The 27857-nt window shown below is 33.7% G+C and overlaps 2 protein-coding genes and 1 long non-coding RNA gene across 7 annotated transcripts; 2 read left to right on the top strand and 1 right to left on the bottom strand.

Annotated features, from left to right (window-relative positions):
• Nucleotides 1–3425: 3425 nt before the first annotated feature.
• LOC102598974 (uncharacterized) lies at nucleotides 3426–13060 on the top strand. Of its 5 annotated transcripts, none has more exons than XM_006355997.2 (7): nucleotides 3426–3518; nucleotides 4962–5062; nucleotides 9124–9193; nucleotides 9757–10010; nucleotides 10333–10449; nucleotides 11077–11122; nucleotides 12025–13060. In XM_006355997.2, the coding sequence occupies exons 2-7, from the start codon at nucleotides 4967–4969 to the stop codon at nucleotides 12564–12566; spliced, it is 1125 nt and encodes a 374-aa protein (XP_006356059.1). In that variant the 5' UTR covers nucleotides 3426–3518; nucleotides 4962–4966; the 3' UTR covers nucleotides 12567–13060. The 5 variants fall into 5 exon arrangements, with proteins under 5 accessions (XP_006356059.1, XP_015168144.1, XP_015168145.1 ...); XM_015312658.1 differs by having other exon boundaries at nucleotides 3449–3518; nucleotides 4873–5062; XM_015312659.1 differs by having other exon boundaries at nucleotides 3475–3518; nucleotides 4899–5062.
• Nucleotides 13061–17591: 4531 nt separating this feature from the next.
• On the top strand, nucleotides 17592–25518 carry LOC102599298 (cellulose synthase-like protein G2). Its single transcript, XM_006355998.2, has 8 exons — nucleotides 17592–18314; nucleotides 19659–19763; nucleotides 20163–20291; nucleotides 21278–21490; nucleotides 22008–22107; nucleotides 22723–22907; nucleotides 23711–24061; nucleotides 24807–25518. Exons 1-8 carry the CDS (start codon nucleotides 17724–17726, stop codon nucleotides 25353–25355), a joined length of 2223 nt encoding a protein of 740 aa, XP_006356060.1. The 5' UTR covers nucleotides 17592–17723; the 3' UTR covers nucleotides 25356–25518.
• On the bottom strand, nucleotides 21383–27828 carry LOC107062252 (uncharacterized). The gene is made up of 3 exons (XR_001474521.1): nucleotides 26961–27828; nucleotides 26783–26886; nucleotides 21383–21467 (listed from the first exon to the last, which is right to left on the bottom strand). It is a non-coding gene; the product is annotated as an uncharacterized lncRNA (long non-coding RNA).
• Nucleotides 27829–27857: the final 29 nt, after the last annotated feature.

Raw genomic sequence — 27857 nt, forward strand, 5'->3', positions numbered from 1 at the left:
CGAGTGAGAGAGAAGAACGAGGTAGGAGGGAAGTGAGTGAGAGAGTCAGTGTATCCACGTACATGTGAATCACACTAGATACATATATTTGAGATACCAGATACATTCCTAGAAATATAACTACGAGAAAGTCAGTGTATATCAGATAAAAGTGAATTCACTTGAATACAGTGTAGCTAAAGTAAGTTACACCTAATTTTGACTTACGTATATAGGAACCGAAATTTGACACGAAACATACTTTCAAAAACTCACGAAAACACACATAAGGAATTTGTGTTGTTTACCCATGAAATTAAAATGGGTGCCTTTAAGGAGGAAAGGACGACTTGACATTGTTGGCAAGCAAGTAGGCAAGGTTGGTGGAGATTCAAAACGCAAGTTCTAAAACGTAGCACATGTGCGGCTTATCTGTTATGGTGTGGATGTGCAAGATGTTGGGAAATGCATGATTTTGAAACGAATGAAAAACGTATCAATCTATTTTTGGGGAAAAGGCATAAATTCCTCTTTAAATTTGTCTCAAAAAGACAGTTACACGCTTAAACTATCATAGTGACCTATTACACACCTATATTACTTAAAAGTAAATTTTCTTACCCCGTAAAATTGACGTGGCAAAAAAATAAAACAAAATAAAATAAAATAGGCATGTTAGTAAAACAAAAAGTTAGAATCCTCTTTTCCACCCCCCTCCCACCTACCTTTTCTTCTTCACACCCCACCAATTGTCTTCTTCTTCTTCTTCATTCTTTAATTCCATCACACTTCTTTATGTTTTATCACAATCTTAAAGCACAATTATTTTTTTGATTCGCAATTAGGTTAATTCTCATGGGTTTTTTTTACCCTCCCTAGGAGCTCCCACCCCTTTTTGCTCCCTTGGTGACTCGAACTTGCAATCTTTGGGTTGGAAGTGAGGGGTGCTTACCATCCGAGCAACTCCCTCTCGTCAATTCTCATAGATTTGTTAGTGAATAACTGTATTTTATCTAGAAAAATTTCGATTGATTGTTTTTATCTTTTTCATTTTTTGACTTTGTTAAAGAAATTTTGGTTGTTAATCAATTTTTGGTCTTAATGGTAATAACAGCTTTATGGGTTTGGTGGTGATGGGTGGCGGGATGCAAAAAAAGAGGTAATTGAAGGTGGTGAAGAAGAAACCTCAATGTCACATGTGACCTTTAAAGTTGTCCGCATATTTCACCTAGACACCTCAATGTAGTCTTCTTCTTGTTGAACACTTAAATATAAACAAATTTATACATATTTGACATAAAATGATAATCAGTTGACAAACACAAGATGCGTGTATCTCAAACACTAATACATAATATATTTACCAATGAAATGATGACACGTAGCATTTGATTCATTTTTTTTTATAAAAAAAGCTCTATTTAAATAATCAAAAAATAAATTTATGAAAATAAAAACTTATATTTTGAATTAACCCTCCCCTCCCTCCTCCTCCTTCTTCTTCTTGACCCGTTTCCTCTTCATAGGCAACGCCAGTAAACTATCACCCTACCTCTTTCTCTTCCTCCATTGAATTTTATCCCTTTCACCAGCGTAGACAATACACCATTGTTGTACACCAAACTAAATACTCATTCTCTTTCATTTTGATGCATCAAAAGCTCCTACTCATTGCCTTCATCTTCTTTTCATTAGTAATTATTTATCATAATTGTAAAATATAATAACAAACTTTTATCCAAAAAAGTTCAAATCATATTTTTCTTATTGGAATAAATGAAGCCTCACCGGAATATTAGAGGGTAAATCTTCATAAGAAAAAAAGAAGGAAAAAGCAAAAGAAGAACCATAGAGGGTGAGAGAAAGAGAAAGGTGGAGGGTGTGTTATGTGTTTGTGTGTTTGTGTAAAACAACTGATGGAAATAGTGTGAGAAATTGAGAATAATTGAAGGTAGGGGAATATTGGGATGTGAAAGAAGACGACTCTTCCCTTTTTTTATTAATTGATTTTAAAAAAAAAACTAATTTAGGTGTATAAGTTAGTGAATTTTTTTTAAAAATAGCTTTACACGCTTAAAGAGAGCACACATTTTTTGTCATGTCAGCATTTTGTGTCTAATAGGAATGACTTTTGAACAAATGAAGTGTTCAATAGACACAACTCATACTCATCGTTAAGGTGTCTAAATGAAATATGCGGACAACTTTAAGAATTCGCTATGACTTAAGCCATGTTTATATTTGTTAGAGAAACTCATCGATTGAGTCGGTGATGACGAGGAAGTAATCACAGGAGAAGATGAATTCATCGGTAAATTTGAATATTCATACTTGAGCTTTGAAGCTCTTTAACAATGATTGTCCATGAATCTGTATTTCCTTCTTTATTCATCAAGTTTTTTTTATAGCTCAAATCAATTAATTTGGATGTTTTCAAACTCAAGAACCAACAATGAGATTCTCTTAAGGGATTTAATTTAGTTGCTACAAATTAGTACTTGCAAATGATTTTTTTTATATTTGAATTCAAACTCAACAACTCATGAAAGATTAGACTTTTGGCAACTTCGTACATCAATGGAGTTTCTTGATTTTTAGCTCAAATCTTCACATTTGATTCAAAATTAATTAACAAGTATTGTGTAAATTCAAGAGATAAGACACAAATACGTCCTTAGACTATGATCAAAATTTCAGAGACACACATGATAGCTGAGCTGACAGTGCCTATCCGTCACTACATGTTAAGAATGTGGGTGTCTAGTTTTAGGGTGTTATTTATTCCGTCTTAAAGTAGTTCAAGGGGATAATATAACTCTCATGAAATATAAGTGTGTAGTTAAAAATTCGATAATAGGTTGAAGGACCATCCCCAACAACAATAACATACAAAGTGAATTTTGAAGAGAGTAGAGTATACAACGACGTTCTAACAATTCTTTTGAACTTTGAACACTTAACTTAATATGAACTAAGTGTAGTACAATATATTCACATCATTTACATCAAAATAATAACATAAGTTATATATATACCTAGAATAATTAATCTTAAAATAACTAATTTCCTGTAAAAAAATCAATTATATATAAAGAAACTCCTTTCCATACATCAAAAAGATTAAAACTTCTCATCTTTACCTTTTTTCCAGTTTCACAGTTCTTCGATCCACTTGGATCTGATGCTGTCTTCACTGTAAGTAGTGGAACAATTCCTCAAACTCCCCAATGGCTCACAGAGTTTCATAAAGAAGAAGAGACGGAGGAGGATAACTGAGTTTTTAGTAGAATTTTGGGTATACGACGTCGTTTACTGAATTTGATAAATGATGACGTGTCCATTGCACGTGGTGGAAGATTCTAGAATGTATCCTTAGGTCGGTTTCGGTTTGGGAGTATATAAGGGATAGAATGGGTAACACAAATTGAATTAGGTTTTCTCTTTGTTCTTATCCTTTTTTTTTTTCAGCAGCCACAATTTTTTTTTTTCCTCCATAGATCTTAAAAGAAAAAAGCTCATTCCTTTGAGCAGATCTAGAGGTATACAATTTGGGGATTCTTCTTCATCTTTTTAATTGGTTTGTTAATATTTGAAAACTTTTTAACTTTGTCATAGAGATGTATCTAGGATTTAAATTTTTAAGAATTCTTATTTTGAAGATTCTTAATATTCAACTCATTATATTTTGTAAACTCTAAATTTAGATATGCTATTTGTTGTGATTTGAGTGAATTTTATTGATAGATGTATGTTCATGTTGAAAATATTGGGTTTAGTTGAACTCGATACAACATGATCTCATTTAAGGATTCTTCTTCATATTTTTCTTAATTGTCTTTTATATGTCCCACTTAATGGGTGTTTGATATTTGTATTAGAGTTCATCTATTTTGATGATTTTGTATTTGGGTCGTATAGGGTCCCATTCCCCATTCTGGAGTAATGCTTCTTATTAAGAATTTTTTTATGAATAAGGATCGAATCTGAGACCTCTGGTTATCATTCATTATACCATATCTTTTGGTTGTTTTAATTGTTATTTTGATGCTTGAAAGGTAATTCTTGTTCAATAAAATGAGGAGAAACTTGTTTGGATTGACTTATTTTTAGTATTTTTATGCCAAAATAATTTTTAATTGCTATTTTTAGTGTTTGGGTAAATTTAGAAGTATCTAGTTTTAAATTAGATTGATAAAATAAATCAAAATTATAAGTTAGGAAAGCCAAATGTTCAATCCAAGTAGGCTTGAGATAACCTCACGTTGAAGTTGAAGGTAAGATTTAAATTTTATGAGTTCAATCTTAAGATTTTAGTATTGAACTCATTATACTTTCTTAAAAAATTATAAATTCAAATAAACTATATATTGTAATTTGGTTTATGTTTATGTTGAAAGTACTAGGTTTAGATGAACAATACGATAAGGCCGTCTTATTTAAGGATTCTTCTTCATCTTCTTCTTTACCTTCTAAATTGTTTTGTTGACGTTTGAAATATAATTTTATCCATCTAAGTTAAGGAAATAGTTTCACATTAGAGGTGGATCTAAGATTTAAACTTTTTGTCTTAAATCTTAAGATTCTTAATATTATATTTTTTGACTTAAGCTTAAGAAGTTCAGATAGTGAAAAATTAATTGTAATAATATGTAACAGTTTATATGTGAGATCTAATCTATGCCATCATATGACTATTTATTTTGAGAGATTACTCTTTTAAAGTAAATTTAAGTATGTGTAAGGTAAATTAGACAAGTTGAGTGATTTTTTATATACATCATATTTAGAAAAGGTACATTCAAATTCTAAATATATTTGCAAAAAATATGACCAAACACAATTTTAACTTTAGTTTTGAAAATTTCAAATAAAGTGATCTATTTTTGTTTTTAGGACCAAACACCCAATTACCGCCTCAGGTTGTACATGAAAAATACACCTAAGAAGCAAGATAGCCTTAATATAGGTTCTATCTAGTGCAGATATCATGGGGAAGGAGGATCAATTGCCTTTCAAAGTTGGGCAATCCGCTGAAGCACAATCTTTTGAGAATGGATTTCGTGGGGCATGGTTTCGATGTAAGGTATGAAATGAAAAGTTCAATTCTAGTGTGAGGTTGGTGCTTGCTAACTCGTGGTAGTTCAATGTGTGCATGTTGGATAGGTAATCATGCATTTGTAAAATATTTTTGTTAGTTTTTAATTTTTGTTGAAAAGGATCATGGTTATCTTGTGGAAAAATTACATAAATACACAACTTAAGATATCATAATCACTAAAATTTCTACCATTAAAAAAATAAGAAAAATCTCCTCTCAAATATATTTCTTTCCCCTCTTGAATACATCCCCAACGTTTCTTGGTTACATCTTTATCCTTTCTCGGATACATTCCTATCACCCTTGGAGACATTGATTTCCTCTTAGATATATTTTTATCCCCCTCAGATACACCCCTCTCAATAAGTAATTTATCATTTGCAATGTATTGGATAGCCAAGAAGATGAAAAAATTAGGATTTTTGTAATTGGGAAACTTTCGAGATAGGATGTAATTAACTTCCAAATGTATGAGGTTTCTGTTAAATTCCCGTACCTTATAACTTTTGTGGTATCTTAATCCTCTTTTACTTGAATCTCACGATCCAACATAGGCTCTTGGTGATGGAGTTAAAGATTAAGAGGAAGTTGAGATAGAGGGCTGTGTATGGTCAACCTAAGATCAAGTTAGGAGCCCTGACCAAAGACAATGCTTAGAAGTTGGGAGAAGTTGGAATCGCTGGCTATAAGGGACTAGAGTAGTGGACGCAAGTATTATGTGGTTCACGACATTGACTTGTATTAGGGAAGAAATTAGAGAGGTGCTAAGGGTCTCAAAGGGTTACTTTGGTGGACATAGTGGATTGGTGGTGGAATGAAAAGGTCCAAGGAGAAGTGGAAGTCCAAAAATCAAAGTATATGAAGCTAGAGGAGAGCAATGACGAGGATGACTAAAGGATGGATAAGTGTGGTATAAGAAGTTGAAGGAGGCAAAGTTAGTTGTTACAACAATATAGACTGCAATGTTTGGACATTTGGGAAAAGTTGAAGTTGATGGCTATAGGGGACTAGAGAAGTGGACACAAGTAGTATGTGGTCCATGACATTGACTTGCATTAAGGAAGAAACTAGAGAGGTACTAAGGGTCTCAAAGGGTTAATTTGGTAGACATAGTGGATTGGTGGTGGAATGAAGAGGTCCAAGGAATAATGGAAGTTCAAAAACAACGTATATGAAGCTAGACGAGAGCAATGACAAGGATGACTAAAGGATGGATAAGGGTGGTATAAGAAGTTGAAGGAGGCAAATCTAGCAGTTACAACAATAAATACTACAACATTTGGATATTTGTAAGAACTTTTGGATAAGGGTAAGAACTTGTGGATATAAAGGGGGATAAAAAGCTTTACATGTTAAGATGAGAGAGGAAGGCGCATGACTTGGATCAAGTGAGGTGCATTAAAGACAAGGCGAGTACTGGCGAATAAGGTCTATATTAGACGTCGATGACATATATACATCCATAAATTTTTGAATGACGAAGGGAAAATAAAAAAGAACATTGTATTGGATAATTTGAAGCACCCAATGAGTCATTGAGATTGAGTAAAGCTTTACATGTTAAGATGAGAGAGGAAGGCGCATGACTTGGATCAAGTGAGGTGCATTAAAGACCAGGCGAGTACTGGCGAATAAGGTGTATATTAGAAGTCGATGACATATACATCCATAAATTTTTGAATGACGAAGGGCAAATAAAAAAGAGCATTGTATTGGATAATTTGAAGCACCCAATGGGTCATTGAGATCGAGTATTTTAGGCAGGTTAAGGTTGAGGAGGTGGAATGGGCTATGCCTTACATGAACAAGGGAAAAGAGGTGGGAATCTCGATGGATATGTGGAAGGATGCAAGCAAAGTAGGTTTGGGGTGATTTAGTAGGATGTTTAATGTCATTTTTTACGACATTGTAATGCCTAAAGAATAAAGGATGAAAATTTCCTTCTGTAATAACTATTGGGGCATCAAATTGTTTAGCCACACTATAAAAGTTTGGGAGAGAGTAGTGGAAGCAAAGGTGTAGAATAGTGTCTATTTTTTATTTTTTTTGATAAAAGTAACAGTAAGAGTGTCTATTTTTGAGAATCACTTTGTGTTCATGCCTTGTGTATTGACTACAAATTCGTTCACCTTGTAAGAAGGTCGGTGGAGCAGTACAGGGAAAGGAAGAGAGACTTGCAGATAGTGTTGGAGAAAGCATTCAACATAATCTTAAAGGGAGGTTCTTTGGAGATAATTGGTGGTTAGAGGTGTTCCCCTAGCTTACACAATGATTAAGAATATGCATGATGATGCTGAGACTTGGGTAAGAGTATGGAAGATGAGGTTGCATTAGGGATCCACTCTTAGCTCATTTTTACTTGCATTAGCAATGGAAATACTAAAGTTTACATGAGATGCCATGGTGCATGTTATTTGTAGATGGCATGTTGCTTGACGAGATGTGAGATAGAGTTATCACAAGGTTGAAAATTTGGAGACAATACATTCGAGTATTGCTTGACGAGATGTGAGATAGAGTTATCAGAAGGTTGAAAATTTGGAGACATACATTGGAGTAAGGGTTTCTAGCTGAGCAAGACCAAAACTAAATGCTTGGAGTGTGAGTTTAGTGATGTGACTTATGAAGCAGACGTGATTGTGAGGCTCAAGTAATTGGGTTAGTAATCCAAGATAATGGGGAGATTAATGAGGTGTCACATTAATGAAATTGAGGCATGCATCTAGTCTTATGTGTGATAAGAATGTATTGCCAAGACTTGAAGGTAAGTTCTACAAAGTAACTAGATCGATGTTTTATGAGATAGATTGTTAGCCAATCAAAAACTCCCATGTGCAGAAGATGAGAGTGGTAGAGATGAAGATGTTGAGATGGATGTGCGGATATGTTAGGAGAGATAAGATTAGGAATAATGATATTTGAGACAAGGTGGAAGTGACCTTATGGAGGTCAAGATGTGGGAAGTGAGATGTGAAGAGTAGATGTTAGAGGTTGACTATAGTGGGCTTGAGAATGTGTAGAGATTAGGAGAAGCATTGAGGTTAGGGGATTAGGCAAGACATGACACAATTTTAGCTCAAAATGAGGACATGTCCCTTGATCAGAGGGTGTGTATGTCGAGAATAAGGGTAGAAGATTAATAGGTAGTTGAAGATGTTTCTTTTCTATTCTCGGAGTATTAATATTAGTCTTGTATCTTTTTCTTGGATTTCTATTATTACATGTATTTTCCTTAGCCTGGATTATCTATCACATTTAACTCATAGTTATTTATGTTTGCTACTACTACCTCTTTTTCATCCTCTTTGAGCGACGTGTCTACAAGAAACAACCTCTTTGCCTTTGCAAGGTAGGGGGGTAAGGCCTGCTTATACTCTACCGTTCCCAAACCTCATTTGTGGGATTACATTGGATGTATTGTTGTTGCACATTGAGGTCCAATTGCAAGATGTAATGTGGCAAAATTGGAGCATAGTTTTTGAACATTCCAGACCAGAGTGGGGCTTTTTTTTGGGAGGGTTGGGTAGCATCATTTATGGACCTTAACTATTTGAACAGAATAATGTACCTGAGATTAGGACTAGACTCTGTATAATTAAGGAAGTTGTAATTAGAAAAATATGTATTTTGCATGAACTATATCAGGCAGTTTATACTTTATTGATTAGGATTGTTGTTCTATTTTTACTTGGATTATTAATCATGTTAATAAGACAATTGTATAAATATGTAATCGCATGTCTTTTCACATTCACAACCGTTTTATTTATATTTCTAACTTATTCTTTACAACTCTCTAGTTGCATTCTAGGTGGTAAAACTTTTGTTTACTGTTACATTAAACTTTTACATAGTGCTCTATTTATCGAAAGTCACTATTGCTGTAATTACATTTGGAACCAAAACCTGTTACTGTTGTTTGCAATCTGTGTATTGTCAGTTCTCCAGGTCTTGTTGAGGTTACTTGTATGTTTTGATGAGGAAAGTCATTTACTGATAAAGAAGTAGAGTACAATGCATTTACTATTTCTTTCCTAATGTATCAGATACAGAAGATTAACTGCAGAAAAGGACATTGGTATGCCCTGTTGGAATACTTCGATTATCCAGATGAAAGTATGTTCTCTGATGTGTTGATTTCAGCATTTAAGCAGTTCAGCATCTTGATTATGCCTGTGCATGATAATACAAAAAAACAATATTGAAATCCAGACCTAGCCCTGCTTCATTTCTTTAATGCTATAGTGTGGTCAAGTTCAATATGTTAAGCTTGTCCAAAATAGGAATAATGGTATAGACGGATGAGAGCTAAACTGAGAATGGAATATTTTATCTTTTACACTGTTAGATACTTTCTCGTTTAGTAAATAGAGAATTAGGTATTTTCAGCTGAAAACTAAATGCCTTGTGAACTGTATATGTCATAGTGAACTTGACACTGTAAATAGTTTCAATGAATATTTCGACTTTGTTAGCTCCTTAGAATGCATACAGGAAGGTTCACCGGAAAAGCTAACTCATTTTTTGCCCACTGATGTAATCTCCAGCATCTACTGGATGTATTATCAATGAAATTCTGACTTAAGACTGATAAAAAAAGAGATGTGTTTTCAGACAAGACTCTTGCTATATTTGTATCTACCAATGCATGTTAATTGTTTCAATCCTTGCTGTTACAGAACTGACTTGGACCAAGCTGTATCAAAATCCCCCATATAATGTTGGGAAGTTGAAGGAGAAAACACAACTAATGCTGCGGCCGCAGTATCCTTTATTCAAGCTAAAAAATGAAGCATCAGATGTCAGTTCAATTTCTGAAGCTACAGTAGTTGTTGATGGTAATTGGCAGGCAGGTGATTTGGTTGATTGGTGGGCTAATGGCTGTTATTGGTCTGGACATCTGACAAAGTTACTTGGCAACAATGAAGCTGAGGTAATAATTTCTTTTACATTCCGTATTAACTGGCTGGTTACCTGTTCGGCTGCTGTCATCTGTTAGATTTTATTTTGACCATGAAGTTTTAGTAAACACTCGATACCTAAAACTGAAAATGAAAAAAAGGAAACTATGCCTTTTTGGTAGTAAAAGAAGGATTACTTGATGAGGACCAGCTCTTCAATATCAGTTCAAATATAATCAGTATGTGTAATCATAGATGTATCTTTAGGCATAATGTCTAGACTGTGTTCTTTGTTAGTTAGTCGAAGGACTTCATTTTCAATAATATTCTACTCTTGTGTTTTTGTCTTCATAGTTGGCATTGACACCACCTCCTGTGGGTGAAGGTGCACTTTATGAAGTTTCTTTCAAGGATTTGCGCCCATCCTTAGAATGGTCTCCAGATTTTGGTTGGACTGTGCCTACATCCCAGGTTCTTACCTTTGCTCATTTTCATATGTTTTTCTTTTATTATGTTTCTTTTTCCCTACAAAATAATATAATATGGTAGACATAATCCTTAAAATTCGGCCCCCACTGTCGGTCTACTGGTAAGGGTGTGGTGCGTGATGTATGGGTTAGGCACATCATGTTTCTAAGTCTGGCACCAGCAAAAGCTTGGTATTAATATGTAGAAGGGTAGGGGGTGGCCCATTATCTACCGAGATTCGAACCGTGCCGAAACCTTGGGGATTTCTCAGTTCTTCCTCATCACACGTTTCATCCTTCTGTCTCCTCTTTCTCCTTCCGTGTCGTCTCCAGTTTCTCTGTGGTACTTCTGCAGATTTTTTTATCTTATATACTAGCCAGCACCCTCCTCCCAAGGAAAATCCCAAAATAGCATCTATAAAATGAAACCAAAAAGTGAAGATGCAAGTCTTTGTATTGCAATTTTTGATAATTGCATCTCTTACCTCAAAGGAGCTTTTCTCTGAATAAGGTCAATGCATCTTAACCATCAGGTCTAGTGTTGGAAATTTGCTACTTGAATTTTATTCTGGTGTAGCTGCCCTCTTTTGATGGTTCTTTCTGCCTATAATTTGTTTCACGACAATTGCAGGATGGTGTACGTCGATGTGCTCAACTAATTCAACCTGTCAACCAAGGTAACTTTAATGTCCTTCCATTGGCTGTTCACAAAACTTTATTTTTGTATCAAAAGACATGAAAATATTTTGTTAAATACATAAACCTTGTAGAGTATGTGCATGAACAGGTTTCCATCAAGGATGTTTATGTGGAGAAGCCGTACTTCATAAAACTGTTGAGATTTTTGGGACAACTTCAATATGTATTGTGTGGTTGCTCTGATAGAACTTAATTGAGATGCTCTAAAGGGATGCTAGTTGCTATCCATAGTTTAAACATAGTTGATTAAGTGCCTTATTTTTCGGTGGAATCAAGGGAATGAAATGGCTAAAAGAACACTACGAATTTCCTTTATCTCCTTAGAGTGTTAAACATTTGTGAAGCCATTTTAGCAGCTTCTTGAAGTCCTGTGTTTTCAATGAAGGTGAAAGGCATCAACGACCTTTGCATCCCACTCTTGTATTCTACTTTGAAACTTTCTGCATGGTTGTGTCAAAATAAAGAAGTGAAATGCGCATTTGTTTGCTTTATGTGTTTTTCCTAGTGAAGGGGAGCCTTGGCGTATCTGGTTTGCTGCCATGTGACCAGGAGGTCACGGGTTTGAGTTGTGAAAACAACCTCTTGCCAAAATGTAGGTAGGGCTGCATACAAAAGATCCTTGAGGTCCATCCCTTCCTGGGACCCTGCGCATAGTAGGAGCTTAGTGCACCAAACTATCCCTTTTTTGTGTGATACGGCTGTATCATTGATATAAGGTGCTTTTTAGCGTGATCTTTGGCCTGTATAAGTGCCACTGAATCACAACTGCAGTGCATTTCAACTAATTCTCAAGTCTCTCTTTTCTTTGTAGAAAGAGAATCATTTCTGTAAAGAAAATCCTGCATTTTTATATTTGACATGCTCATCATGTTCATTGCAGCGTTACATTCTGTGAGTGAAGGGAGAACTGGATATTCATCAGATCTCTCTTTCTCTACTCATTCATCTGCAAACTTGTCACCAACCTCGGATGAAAAGAGGGATTTTAAAACTACAGAGTTAGCAGAACGAACCCCGATCATAGATCTTCCAAAGGAGGCGGCTGTGAACACATCGAAGAAAGTGAGGCGGTTAGACATTTGTTCTAGTTCCCATACTGGAGATGAATCGACAAAGGAATCCATTTTGTCAGATAAAGGTTCTGGTTCGTGTACTGGAGTTGATCTAGCAAAAACCGCCTCTGGGCCAACTGAAAACTTTAGCTATTCGAGTTGTCCTTTGAAGAAGTTCAGAACCAGTGATGGAGTTCAGTTACATTCAACTGGTTCGGACACGACAGAGGCAGCGATATTGGATTTGGAGGAACTCGTGAACAAAATTAAATGGCTGAAGGGACTGCTCGAATTAGGAAAACCCATGTCTAATGTTGCCAGACCTTCATGGAAGTTCGTGGAACATCATGCATCATTCGGAAACAAATGATGGATGGTTTCAAAATATCAAAATGTCATCTGGTGGCTCTTGAGAAATGAGGTATAAAGCTCTACACTTATTGCTCGTCCGGTTACAGGTTTTACACACCTTCCATAGTTTAGGAAGCTGGTTGGAATGAAATTTGAATGCATCCCATGTTAAAGTTTTAAGTCTCGTTGCGATGATGCAAAGGCTAGTGCCATGCTAGCAAACACTTAAACCAGTATTCTGGCTTCACTCGGGTATGATTTAGAGATGCTCCGAAGAGCATGTACATATGCTTTTGTTGAGATTTCCGAGCGTTGATGAGTTGACAATATGCATCGACAAAAGTATCCAAGTTCAATTGGCTCAACTGCTTACTGCAACATTTTGTTAAAAAAAGAAAACTTGTATAGAGAAGTTTGAAGTGGAGATGGTAATACTGGATGTGTTTCATTTGAAGGCCTGTGATTGATAACAATATTGGTCTACAAGAAATTTTAACTCCATTTTTTTATTCTTCGACACAGGATTATCATCAAGGAGATTTGATAAGTAAAGAATAAACACACGAACAAGTCAAGTTATCCAATAATTTTAAGTTTAACCAACAAATCTTATAAATAGGGTCTGAGTAGGTTAGAATGTTATGCAGATTTTAATTTAAGCCTTACTAAAATTTATTGTTATAGGTTTATTGATTGCAAGTGTGAAATTATGGTGAATGCCGATACAAAAAGATTTAAAGGATAAATTTTAAAATATATCTAATAAGTTTTACAAATTCATGATTGTTACGAAGCTATATGAAATAGGACTATAGGAGTATATAGTAGAGGAAGAGATAAGACTTCTTATTCCTCTTGAGATGTTCAAAGTTTCACAAATTTAATTTAAAGAAAATTCTTTATTTATAAGGAGAGTTTAACTTGGTCCTCAAGTAACTTTTCATCGAAGATATCAAGAAGCAATGAAAAGTACTTTTCAAAAAATATTTATAATATTATTTTGTACATTATTTAAGAAAACATAAATAAAAAGATATAATCTCTTGGGATTCCTAACTTTTCTTCGAAGTTATTAGAAGCAATGATAAGTACTTCTCAAATTTTTTTTATCATATTATTTTACACATTACATAAATAGAAAGGTATAATCTCTCCTCATTAAAATTAATTTTTGTATAACTTGTACAAACTTACCTAGAATAACTTTTGCCAAGGATAATTTTTTAAAAAAAATAAAATTTGTACAAAATTTTACATTTGTAAGTTGATCTAATATGTTCGTAAAGGTATTTCTTGAACTCCATCATCAACTTTAACAAAGGGATAACTAATCAATTTCGAAAGAGATATTATCAATGTTTCATCTATTTGATTCAACATATAAGAACTTTCATCAGCATCTCTATTTTAATTCAAATACACATTTTTTTTCTAAATAAAGGGACAAATTCATAAGTTTGTTGGATAATTCTACTTTGTAGGCTTTTGGAAGGCATATAACTCCAAATATTATGTTGAATATGCAATTACGATTACACTACGTAAGTATCTACGCACATGAGGTGAGAGATACCTAAAAAATTTAAATTAATTGTCACTTTCATTCAGCGCATTCAAAAGTGGACCAAATATATACGTAAGTCGTAATGTGTTCCTCTTATCTATCGAAGTGTCACTTTCTTCATTAGGTGAAGTACTTATTCCTCTCAAAATGGGGAGAAAAACAAAAACAAACAAAAAAGAGTAGGAATAACACTCAAATAGAATTTTTCTTAGAAAAGAAAATAAGATAAATAGTATGCGGTCTTTATTTTATTTAATAATGCACAAAAAAAAAAACACTGAAGATAAGATTCTTAATTAAAAGTTTTAAAGGGAAAAGGCATAAATTAACCCTTGAATTTAGGGGTGTGCAAAAACCGAACTGACCGATAAATTGAACCAATAAAATTGTTATTGGTTTATTGTTATTGGGTTATTGGGTTAATGGATTTTTAATGGTTTTATAAAAAAATTATTGGGTTATCAGTTCGGTATTGATTTTTAATATTGGGTTATTGGATAAACCAATAACCAACCCATTAAGACTAGTAATTTACTTCTTTTACTTGTACATAAATATTATATATTAATCTCAATACCTTAGTAGTTACTATCTTTGTCCTTTAGCCTTCAACTTTGAGTTCACAATGACACATTATAAAAAAATGCTAAAATCTAAAATAAGAACCTTATTCCTCTTAATTTTTGTATAGATATTTGTTATTATTGTTTCTATTTTATGAGCATTTGTAAAGTTACATTATTGTGTCTTCACATCAAATTTATTAGAAAAGTCATATATTTGTTTTATAAGTATTTTCTTATTGGTTAAATCGAAAACCGAACCGTTAAGGACCAAAACCGATAAATCGAAAACCGATAAAAAATATCTTATTGGTTTGGCTATTGGTTTAACATATTTAAAAACTGATAAACCGAACCGAACCAACTGATGCACACCTCTACTTGAACTTATCTTGAAAAGTTACACACTTAAACTATCATGACGATCTATTACACACCTTTACTATTTAAAAATGAATTTTTTTACCCCCTAAAATTGACGTGGCAAAAAATAAAAAAAGAAAAGCGCATTTGCCAGTAAATAAAGTATAAAAAAAATTTAAAATCTTCTTTCTACTATCACCCTACCCCCACCCTATGCCTCTTCTTCTTCTTCTTCTTCTTCTTCTTCTTCTTCTTCTTCTTCTTCTTCTTCTTCTTCTTCTTCTTCTTCTTCTTCTTCTTCTTCTTCTTCTTCTTCTTCTTCTTCTTCTTCTTCTTCTTCTTCTTCTTCTTCTTCTTCTTCTTCTTCTTCTTCTTCTTCTTCTTCTTCTTCTTCTTCTTCTTCTTCTTCTTCTTCTTCTTCTTCTTCTTCTTCTTCTTCTTCTTCTTCTTCTTCTTCTTCTTCTTCTTCTTCTTCTTCTTCTTCTTCTTCTTCTTCTTCTTCTTCTTCTTCTTCTTCTTCTTCTTCTTCTTCTTCTTCTTCTTCTTCTTCTTCTTCTTCTTCTTCTTCTTCTTCTTCTTCTTCTTCTTCTTCTTCTTCTTCTTCTTCTTCTTCTTCTTCTTCTTCTTCTTCTTCTTCTTCTTCTTCTTCTTCTTCTTCTTCTTCTTCTTCTTCTTCTTCTTCTTCTTCTTCTTCTTCTTCTTCTTCTTCTTCTTCTTCTTCTTCTTCTTCTTCTTCTTCTTCTTCTTCTTCTTCTTCTTCTTCTTCTTCTTCTTCTTTATTTTTCATCATTTTTTCATATCCAACTTCCATCCACCCCCACTATACCTCCACCAAAATCCTCTCCCCCAACCCCCATCATATCCTATATTAATGCTTATTCGATTTCACCATTTTTATTATATTTATTTTTCTCTTCGGCTTTGTTGGTGGTTGATAAAATTGATGATTAAGTTTAAAAAATAAAATATAATGATGAATTTGTTGGTGATAGTGATATTTGGTGGCGGGTTTGTACCTTTTGATGGTGATGAGTTTGTTTATGGGTGTCAAATTTTCTTGTAGATCTTTATAATTTTTGTGGGGATAATGGTGATAGTATGATTCGATGGTGGATTTGATCGTAGGTTGTGAAATTTATGGTGACTATTTTGATTTTGATGGTGAAATATATAGATTTGGTAGTAATAGGCGGCAATGGTAGTTGTTTCATGGTGGTGTTCATTGAAGAAGAAACAATGATATGGAGAATTTTAGTTAAAACTTGACATGACATGTGATGTGGCAGTGACATGGCATTGATGTGGCGCAAGTGTGATACACCTCCCATTGTGAGAGTGATACTACACGTCTTAGGGGGTAAAAAAATTCACTATTTAGTAAGCAGAGGTGTGTAATAGATCAACCATATTAGTTTAAGCGTGTAACTGACTTTTCGAGACAAGTTTAGAAATAAATTTATGACTTTTCCCAAGTTTTAAATTTAAACTTGAATAAATAAAAACTTATGTGACATAGTAAATATTTGTATTGTATTGACAATAATATAGTTATGTTAAAATAAAGCACAAAAAAAACCATTAAAGGTTGAATCCTTAATTAGAAGTTTTGAATTAAGATTTGAATGAAGATAAACTTGTATGACGCAGTAAAATTGTATTTACAATATATAGTTATGTTTCGAAAGGATTGCAAAAAATAGCTACATGATGAAAACATCAGAATGGAAGAAAATGCCATTTAAATGTCTTCATAGTAACCAAGGGTTTGTTTGATCATGAAAATTGTGGAATTCAAAAAATACATATTTTATTTTCAAAGTAAAAATAATACTTATTTGAAAATTAGAGTTATATTTGATTATACATACAAATTAGAGTTATATTTGGTCATACATACAAATTAGAGTTGTTTCTAAATTTCGTTAGTGATTTTGAGTGAAGAACAAAAATAATTTTTTGATACTTTTCAAATATAAGATTTTATGATCATACAAGATTTCTTAGATCAATTTCGAAAAAAATAAAAGATATGCATGGTCGAACGACCATTCAGACAAATAAATTAAACATGAGGAATATTATCATAATAAAGAAATAAAATATAACATTACCAAAATAATTTTCAATTTTTTTCCCAACTTAATGCATAAAAGACACTCAAACTTATCATTCATCATCAACTAACAAGTAAGCATTTCAACTTATTTTTGACGTGTCATTTGAACATTTCAACTTATATAATTAATTAACTAAACACCTTCAAAATCTATATATGACATTACTATTGTGCATCCCTGAAATACAGTGAAAACAAGTTGAAATATTCAATTGTCATTCATCACACTTTCAAAATTAGAGTGCATGATTAAACCTAAATTTAAGTATTTGTTTATATATTATAAAATAAAATGGAGTACTAATTTTAAAATGACAAAAGATGCTTAGAGAGAGTGAAAGAAATCAAGAAGAGTACATATATGAGTAATATTTCTTTCACTTATAAGTCAAATACTTTTAACTCATATTCTTGGACAAAAAAAAAATCATTGTGGACATCATATTTTACAATATTATTATGCCATTTTTCAACAAATAATAAAACAAACTTTCTAACCATTTTATATAAAAAGAAATTCACACAGACCCTGGTTTAACTCCTTTTCTTCTTCATTTTGAAGGGAAAAAAATGGAAACTCTTCCTCCTCTGCAAAAGTGCACAGTGGACAAATTTTCAGCCATAGTAACCAGAACTCACACTTTTATTCACTCAATAGCAATACTCTTCATGCTCTACTACAGACTAATAATCAATCTCAAGGAAATTCCAATCTCATTTTTACCTTATTGGTTCCTAATCTTCGTTTCCGAGCTACTTCTCTCCTTCCTCAGGACACTCGACTCAGCTCATATATTCTCTCCAGTTACCCGCTCCGTCTACCCGGAAAACTTGCCGCCGGACGATGAACTACCGGCAATCGACGTTTTTGTATGTACGGCCGATCCGATAAAGGAACCGGCGTTGGGAGTTATGAACACTGTTTTATCAGCGATGGTGATTGATTATCCGCCGGAGAAGGTAACAGTGTACCTTTCCGACGATGGCGGTTCGGTTAAGACGCTGTGTGCGGTTCGTGAAGCGTGGAGATTTGGAGAAGTGTGGATTCCGTTTTGCAGGGAATTTGGAGTGAAGAGGATTTGCCCTGAAACTTTTTTTCAAGCAGCTGACGATGAGATTAATGGCGGCGAGGATTATTTGCTAGAAAGAGACAACATTCAGGTAGTCACGTAGATTTTGGTTTGGTCGGGATAAAATTATTTTGAAATTATAATTTTCATAATATAATTTAAAAGTATTCTTATACTTTTTCGTTGGCTTTCACTAATATTTCGATTTAAACTTTACATCCTCTCAACAAACAAGGACTTAGTATGAATGTTTTACTATAATTTTTATTTATTATTTAATTCTTAATTTATTTTTATTATTAATCATAGTAATTTTTTAAGACATTGAATTTGTTAAATCTTTTCTACATGAGCCTCGACATACAAACCCAATTAATAATCTTTTCAAACTTGTCATCACACTAGAGGCCACTTTTTTAATTTATATTATCTTTTCAACTCATAAATTATTCTTCACTGCATCTTGTAGTCAAACTAATCTAATAAAGTAGTGCTTTAACTTTTATTTTTTAAAACTCTATTTACAGTTAGTTTGTCTCATCCTAAGTTGCTCGGACTCTTCAAAAATCATATCGTATTCGTATCGAATCCTTAAAAAATATACTATTTTGGAGAATTCGACATGCACCCGATGACATTTTTGGAAGAGTCCGAGCAACATAAGTCTCATCAGTTCTAAATAATAATTAAAACAGGCATGAAGGTGTGTTTGGTATAGAGGAAAATATTTTTTACTTTTTCTATGTGATATTGGTTAAAATATTTAATAAATATTTTTGCAAGGAAAATTAAGAAAAATGACTTTCCTAATAAAAGTATGATAAACAAGTTGCGTAAGTGAAATTCCAAGTTTATTGTCTCCTCCCCAATCCAATTCTCCCAACCCCCACCTGTTGACCATCCCACCCCGCCACCACCCCCCAACACCCACTCTTCATCCCATTCTGCCTCCACAATGTTTTGCTAGATAACATAAAAATGTTTTGGGGTAACATTTTCTTGCTTACTTACCAAATACAAGAAAATAAGTAGGAAATCCACTTATTTTTCAAAAAGACATTTTCTAGAAAATCATTTTCTGTGGAAACAAGCGAAGTGTATTTGGTATGTCGGAAAAATGTTTTCCTCGGAAACCCTTGAGAAACACACAGTGGTGAACCACTCCTGTGCAATCACACAAAAGATGAAAATCATACTAGGTAAGCTCAATGAGACTAGCTCGATCGAGAAGTTGTTGGCAAGGGGATTCGATCCCTGGCATCCCTTATGGGATACTACTGTAACAGTAGCACCAACTCAGCCACCCTTCCAGGTCTTGTGATCATTTTATACATAGTTTGTTGAGCTATTATCTTTTACTTGTATAATTTATGGATTTTAGTTTCCCACATTTTATTTGTGTTTGATAATTGATAATTAGCATCTCCATACGTAGAAAGAGTACGAGGAGTTCAAGGAGCGGTTGAAGAAAGCTCAAGAAAATGGAGGAACAAAGGATACTGGAGTCCAATTTGGCCCAAATCGTGATACTGTAATTGAGGTACAGTTTTAATCAGAAATTGATATAAATAGTTGTGTATCATAGACAAACATTTAATGTAGACATAATATATAATAGGCATAATACATAAATATGTCTTTTAACTTAACCTCATTTCATATTCATGACCTTCAATTTTGGGTGTGTGCAAGTAGACACTTGAACTTGTATAAAGTTGAATAAATAGACTCATGAGTCCTACGTGGCATAATACACAGAGGACCCAAATTGCCATGTATAACTATCCCTTTTTTTCATATCACCTACTGCAACAATTTAATTTTTTCTTTTTTTCTACTCGATATTCGATACCTATATTAAGATATCTGACTAATCCGATTTTCACTCAATGTCTAATATCTATATTAGGATTCCGACTAATTCAAAATTTTCTTGCAGATAATAGGCCAGAGAGGTTGTGGAGCCAAAAATAATGGCAAAGCTAAACTATCATCTCTTGTTTATGTTTCAAGGGAGAAAAATACTTCTCATCCCCATCATTTCAAAGCTGGAGCCCTCAATGTTCTTGTATAATTCTCTTTCACCCTTTTTATAAACAGCTATTCATGTGTATTTTTAGTCTGTGAAAAAACAATATCACCTTTCTACATTTAGTACCCTTCCGTTTTAATTTATGTGAACTTATTTGATTGGACACGAAATTTAACAAAAGAGCATTTTTTTTTATATAAATTCGTGATTTTGAACATGTTTTAACGTTTGTGTAGCTGTAAGAAGTTCTCAATAAGCATAAAATGGGAAGTTTAAGTTGGTATTTCCAAATTTAAAAAGACATAATTATTTTTTGGAACTAACTAAAATGAAAATAGGGTCACATAAAGTGGAACAGAGGAAATAAGAGTTTTTAATTCCAAATTTCTTTTGTTCCCCCTTATGATACTCTCAGAATGGCATGACAAGTTTAGGATAATAAGATTCAAAAATCTTAGTTTATGTTCTTAAACTTATTGTTACGGAAATTTTAATTTTTTTTGAGAAGCTTTAATTGCCACACAAATATTGTGGAATGTTTAATACCACAAGTTTGAAAAATAATCAGTTCTTTCTTAAGCTTTGTGTCTATTCAAACTTTAGAACTAACTGAGCATATTTTAATTAAATAATTCTCTTTACCCTTTATGACACTCCCTTGAGTGTTATGACAGGTTTAAGATGATAAGTTTCACAAATATTCATTATATTCATTAATCTTGTGTCCAATTAGGTTAAGATTCATAAAATAAAACAGGGTGAGTATATTTTCTTTAAAAAATATTGAATGTGAATAATAGGGGCGTAGCTAGGGCCAAGGGGGTTTAAAATTGAACTCCTTCGGCGGAAAATTACACGGTTTATACATGATTAAAATTATTATTTATATCTACATAGTATATGTTGAATCTTCTTTGACTTTTCTGTGTGTTTACTTCTTCATATTTTGGACTCCCTTAATGAAAATCTTGATTCCGTCACTGATGACCAAGAGTAATCATATGATTTATTTATTTTTGCAGCTTAGAGTATCTGGAATCATAAGCAACTCACCATACATATTAATGTTGGATTGTGATATGCACTCCAATGATCCATCTTCAGCTAGACAAGCAATGTGCTTTCACCTTGATCCCAAAATCTCTCCCTCACTTGCATTTGTTCAGTTCCCTCAAAGATTTCGCAACATTAGCAAGAATGATATTTATGATTCTGCCATGAGAAATTGTTTTGTGGTAAGTTTTTCATATCATATATGGTTTTACATTTTATACATTGACGTCGTAAAATAATGTGTATACATTAAGATCATCAATATATAACTGCTTTGAGATGCTTTACTTTAGCCAAGGGCCTATCGGAAACCCCCTCTATCTCTACGAGGTAGGGATTAAGTTTGTGTATACTGTATACTCTACCCTCCCCAGACTCCACATTGTGGGATTACACTATATATGCTATTGTTGACTCTAAGTTATATATACCATCAAAAAAATTTACATCATCAAGTCAACTTCGTTGTAGCATGAAACTATCTTATTTTCAAGATTAAACATCTCACATTTCAAGGAGATTTACCTCTAGATATCATTTAGATGACCTAATAGTGTAAAAGAATCTTTCACTAACGATGTATATAAATTAAACTCTTTATGTTATGTTGGTAATTAGAGATAAATCTCTTGATAACTATTCTCTGCAAATTTCTTGTAAATATCTATCAAAGAATTTGGTCTGTTACTATATATTTAGGTCAGGTGGCCAGGGATGGATGGGCTTATAGGACCTATGCTATCTGGTACATGCTTCTATATGAAGAGGAAAGCTCTATATGGGACTGCTATACACAAAGGTATTGCTCAATTAATTAAAGATTTGTAAGTTTCACATATTGACAGTATATGATTTATTTTTTTGATAACCATGGTATCTGAGTCAGCTTGTGTACATCACAACTTACTCCACATGATACCTGCCACCTCCCACGAGTAACAAGTATCAGCTAACTATGTTCACTAAGATTAGAACAGATGGGATGAAATCACGTAGTGTTTTGTCTCTACCTCATGGTGCTCAACTCATTTCATTGACCACTAGATTATACCCTTGGGCAAAGTATATGGATTTTTTATACGATCAAATAAGTTGACTTACAATAACATGTAAATCTTCATAGCAAACAAACCTGATATAGTAATGTGAAAAATAGAATAATAACTTGTTATCTATGTTGTTAGAACGCTTCAAAAATGCCAATGGATGCATGTCGGATTCTTCAGCAACATTTTTAGAGAATCTGAGCAACACATCCTGCTGTAGTTGGTTAAAATGAATTGATGGTGCATATAACTTGATATATCCATTATAAAAATGCTCTCCAATAATTCTAGACAAATTTGTCTCTTCAATAAAAAAAAATTCCATATATACTCTGTAGTAATCGCAATTCTTTTAACTTTTTAACCAGACATGGATCTTAGTGAGCTGAAGAAGTATTTTGGTTCCTCAAATGAATTCCTAAATACTGTTATTACATGCATTAATGATAAGCAAAATGACACTGGCATCAAGGAATTTGCTGACAATAAGATCCAAGAAGCAAGATTTTTAGCCTCTTGCACCTATGAGGAGGAGTCACAATGGGGAGAAGAGGTAAGTCGACAGTCACATTAATGCTGAGAATCAATTATATATATTTTAAAGGTGGCAAGTATGCGGATTGAGTTAAATTGGAGCGAGGAAAAATAGGTCAAACTGATAAATGGTTTATGTCCCGACCCCTTCAAAGTTTCTTGGGTCAAAATGACTAAATAATGAATCATAGCCCAACCCCAATATGACCTATGTTTCCTATATACTTTTTTATTTTGCTTTTTGAAAATAGAATGTGAATGCTAGTGTAATTTTGTCAAATTATTAGCTTATGTCCTCTCAAATTTATGCAATTCGAATTCTCCAAATTCTATTTTCTATACATTGGTTTGAGTTGCACCATTTTGACACAATAATTTGATGGGTCATTTCGAGTTCAATCCATTGGGTCAAATCAACAAACATGATAGTTATGATAATCAATGTAACCCCTTTTAACTTGGGTAGTTGGGCCAGAGGCGGAGCTAGAGGCCAGGTTTATCTATATCCCTTCAGCCTAAAATTACATTATTAATATAAGGTCGAAAATAGCTTTTGATGTATATATAGTAGAAGGTGAGGATCTCCTAAAATTACATTGTGTATATAAGGTCAAAATTATTTGATTTATCTTGCCTTCTTCATATGCTTACTTCTTTATATTTTGAATTCCCTCAGTGAACATCCTGGCTCCACCACTAAATCGAACGAGTTACACCTAAAGAAATGGATTGATTTTAATTTGCCACCTCTAGCATGACTCTATCAATTCTTCATTCTATCATATTTGCGCTAACTTTGATTGACTTCATTTATATATACAGATAGGATTCCTGTACCATTCAGTGGTGGAAGACTACTTCACAGGTTTCATTATGCATTGCAAAGGCTGGAAATCTGTGCTTTATAACCCTTCAAGGCCAGCATTTTTAGGCAGTAGTACAACAAATTTGAATGACACATTAGTTCAAGGAACAAGATGGAATTCTGGACTAGCTGAAGTTCTTTTCTCAAGATTTTGTCCCCTCATCTATGGCTTGAAATCAAGACTGCCTCTTCTTGAACGCATGTGTTATGCTTACCTTGCTTCTCAGCCTCTCTTTTGCTTCCCAGCTTGGTTTTTAGCTAGCATTCCTCAGCTTTGTCTCCTAAATGGCATTCCCATTTACCCTAAGGTATGAGGATTGAACTTATATACACTGATAATGCAAAAATATTTTGAACGGTCGGTGAAGTTTAACGAGCTGCAACAAGTAAAAGTATATGTGTCATGTATCTATTGGTTTTTAGCTGTCATTCCTCCGTTTTGTCTCCTAAATGGCATTACCACCCTAAGGTATCAGGATTTAACTTATATACACTGATAGTGAAAATATTTTAAACGGTTAGTGAATTTTATGTGCTGCAGCAAGTAAAAGTATATATGTGATGTTATTAAATGACATTCCCATTTACCCTACGGTAAGAGAAAATATCAATTTTAAGGTTTAACTTACATCTTTGATAAAACTTACCTCCACCCGATTTTCATCAAAGTTCAAACCAACAGATATATGAGAAATTGATATGGTTTGGCTTGAAAATAGAGTAAGTAATTACCATTGGATTTAAGTTATATACACTAACGATTTTAAGATTTTTTTTTATGCTATCAGCGAATTCTAACCTGTGATAGCAGGTTAGGTACCATTTTTATTACATTTTCAATAAGAGCTTATAATCAAGAGATTTACCTATAATTATCTATTAAGTGACCAGATTGTGTGAAGCTTTAATTAACTCATCAGTCTATAGAACTTAAATTCATTACTGTTATCTTTTATATGACTAGCATAAAATTCTTATTCCACTATCAATATATAGGACTTAAATTAAAACTTCGAGATAAACTTTGATGGTAACTATATTATATTTTCACAGGTCTCAAGTCCATGGTTCTTTGCATATTCTTTTCTTTTCTTGTCAACACTTTCGAAATACTTATGGGATGTTGTAAACACTGGAGGGACAGTGAGAACATGGTGGAATGAATGGAGGGTATGGATGATAAAATCAATAACAACTTATTTCTATGGAACTTTGGATGCAATCGTGAAGTTTTATGGCTTTAGAAAAGCAAGTTTTTTACCCACAAATAAAGTTGTTGATGATGAGCAATTGAAGAGGTACCAAATGGGAATTTATGATTTCCAAGCATCTAAAATGCTAATTGTCCCTTTGGTTACATTAGTCATACTAAATATGATTTCCTTCACTTGGGGAGTTATTGGAAAAGTGATTCTAGAAGGGAGATTGAGTGATTTGTTTGGTCAAGTGTTCCTCTCATTTTTCATCTTGGTGGTGAATTATCCTATAATTGAAGGGATGATATTGAGGAAAGACAAAGGAAGCATTCCACTCTTTGTGACTCTATTGTCTACTTTGCTTTCTTTTTGTCTTTTGTTCATTGGTTCTATTTTTGTAAGGTAAGATGATATACTTAGCTTAAGATAGACAATAAGAATTATTGATCTCTATTTTCCACTTCTGATGTTGTCTTGTTTCACACTTGTGGGATTTCACTGGTTATGTTGTTGTGGTATTGTCTAATCTCCCATATCAATTTTATAACTATTACTATCTTACTCTTCGATATTATTATTGATCTCTATTTTCCACTTATGGTGTCGTCTACTTTCCCACTTCTGCGATTATACTAGGTATGTTGTTGTTGTTGGTTTATCTCTTTGAAGTAGTAATGATTATCTTCACGAGATGTATATACTATAAGAGCATATACGAGGGGAGAAAAAAGGAATCATGTAGCTCATGCTGCATTAACCGTATTCTGAGTTCAAACAATCAACCTATTTGAAGTGACTCATTTGTATCGGAGAAGCCCCTGTATGAACAATGTCATGTTCAAGGTTTCTTTTCACCTCAATACAATATATATTTGTGCATCATTTCTAACTCTTTCAGTAATAGACATTTATGACTACACCAGCAGAAGGGTTCTGCCTCCGGCTCCACCAATAAATTAATAGGATTTTAGTAGAATTTTGAAGAACTCATAATGTTCAAATTTTGGACTCGCCTCTGACTCCACCAATAACATTTTATAGTATGAAGACACCACACATCATAGCTATAAGAGCATATTATTTGTGATAACAAAATAAACTACACCAAAACAATGTACCTATTTGTAGTGGATTAATCACATCAGGAGCATATATGAGGCGAGAAAAAAAGGCTCATGTAGCTCATGTTGGATTAATCGTATTCTAAGCCAAAACAATGAACCTATTTGAAGTGGCCATGTATGATAATGCTGCATTCATGATTTCTTTTCACCTTGATACATTATGAAATTGTGCAATATCTTCAGTTTATAGTTCAATACACCTTATATTCGTTGAATGGATAACAATATTTTCTACTTATGTGAGGTAAATACGAATCGTGTTGGAACGATTTTTGCTAACAAATGATGTGTTAGGCCAGTGTAGAGACAGAGGGACAGGAGGGGACAGGACGGGTTCAGGCTTAATCTGCAAAGACTTTTTAACCCGCGTTACTCGGTCCGCATATCAATTTTTTCTGTTTTCAACTATTCCCGCATAAACCCGCCTCGTTAGCTAGCAACAACTTCTGTATTTTGTTGCTCTTATTAATTTGTTAAGCCAATAGCAAATCTTCTCATCTATTAATTGTTTGTTGAACTGATATGTTTATAATTTAACTCTGTTGATTATATTGGAAGAATTCTTACTAAAATTACACAGTATCTTTTTCCCTACGATAAAGATATACTAAGCATGATTAAGATTATTGTTTAGTTAAATAAATCTAGATCATTAATATGTAAATGGACTAGTAAACAACAACAGCATACTGATAGAACTTATTCATACCTTGGAGAGGTGGAGAGGTTGTTTTCTCTCTGGATGTTGCCACTTCTTAAACACCAAAACTGCTGGTGATTTCTCCTTCTTTACCTCCTCCTTACTATCAGAAACTGAATTCATCGGCCGCTGTTAAATTGCTAGATTTAGGCGATGAAATCAACGGCGATAGAAGAGGAATACCTACATTCCAATCGGTTGCACAATTTATTTGTATCGACGCTGGAGCTCGCCATTGCAACCTGCTCGGTCGCTGCTGGTCACCAGAAAATGTACTGGCTTGCTTGATATCCGCCATAAAACGAAGTAAAACGTTCAAAATAAATCACTATTAGATTGTTTTCATCACCGATCTATACTTCCCGAACATTTTACAAACGGCACTTACAAAGTCGTTGCCTCATAGAATGACGGCGTCACGGGATGTTGCCACTTCGGAAACACCAAAACTGCCGGCAATTTCTCCTTCACCTACTCCTTACTGCTGGAAATTTAACTTATCGCTGCCGTTAAATTGCTAGATACAGCTATGAAATCAACAGTTATAGAAGAGGTATAGCCTCATTCCAATCGATGCATAATTTATTTGTATCGACGCTGGAGCTCGCCCTTGCAACCGGCTTGGTCGCCGACGGTCACCAAAAAACGTACTGGTATACTTGATATCCGCCATAAAATGAAGTAAAAAGTTCAAAATAAATCAAAATTAGATTGATTTCATCACCGATCTACCCGAACATTATACAAACGACATTACGGAGTCATTGCCTCTTAGCATAACGGCGTCACAGGATGTTGCCACTTCGGAAACACCAAAACTTCAGGCGATTTCTCCTTCTTCACCTCCTCCTTACTACCGAAAATTGAATTTATCGCTGCCGTTAAATTGCTAGATTCCAGCGATGAAAATCAACGGCGATAAAAGAGGTATAGCTACATTTCAATCGGTTAAACAATTACTCGATTAATATCAACGCTGGATCTCGTCGTTGTAACCGGCTTGGCTACCGGAGGAGATCGTCGATTGCTTTGGATTCGCCATGAGAGAAATGAAATTGAATATGGCGGAAGATGGGGGGAAGGG

Source organism: Solanum tuberosum, unplaced genomic scaffold, assembly GCF_000226075.1.
Source record: "Solanum tuberosum cultivar DM 1-3 516 R44 unplaced genomic scaffold, SolTub_3.0 scf00214, whole genome shotgun sequence".
In the NCBI taxonomy this organism is placed as follows: domain Eukaryota; kingdom Viridiplantae; phylum Streptophyta; class Magnoliopsida; order Solanales; family Solanaceae; genus Solanum; species Solanum tuberosum.

Excerpts from the sequence above, each read along its gene's own strand:
- LOC102598974 (XM_006355997.2), top strand. The coding sequence starts at position 4,967 with ATGGGGAAGGAGGATCAATTGCCTTTCAAAGTTGGGCAATCCGCTGAA. Across the intron at positions 10,011-10,332 it reads TTGGCAACAATGAAGCTGAG|TTGGCATTGACACCACCTCC; the intron begins GTAATAATTTCT and ends TTGTCTTCATAG. Across the intron at positions 11,123-12,024 it reads AATTCAACCTGTCAACCAAG|CGTTACATTCTGTGAGTGAA; the intron begins GTAACTTTAATG and ends TGTTCATTGCAG.
- LOC102599298 (XM_006355998.2), top strand. The coding sequence starts at position 17,724 with ATGGAAACTCTTCCTCCTCTGCAAAAGTGCACAGTGGACAAATTTTCA. Across the intron at positions 19,764-20,162 it reads ATCGTGATACTGTAATTGAG|ATAATAGGCCAGAGAGGTTG; the intron begins GTACAGTTTTAA and ends ATTTTCTTGCAG. Across the intron at positions 22,108-22,722 it reads TGGGACTGCTATACACAAAG|ACATGGATCTTAGTGAGCTG; the intron begins GTATTGCTCAAT and ends CTTTTTAACCAG.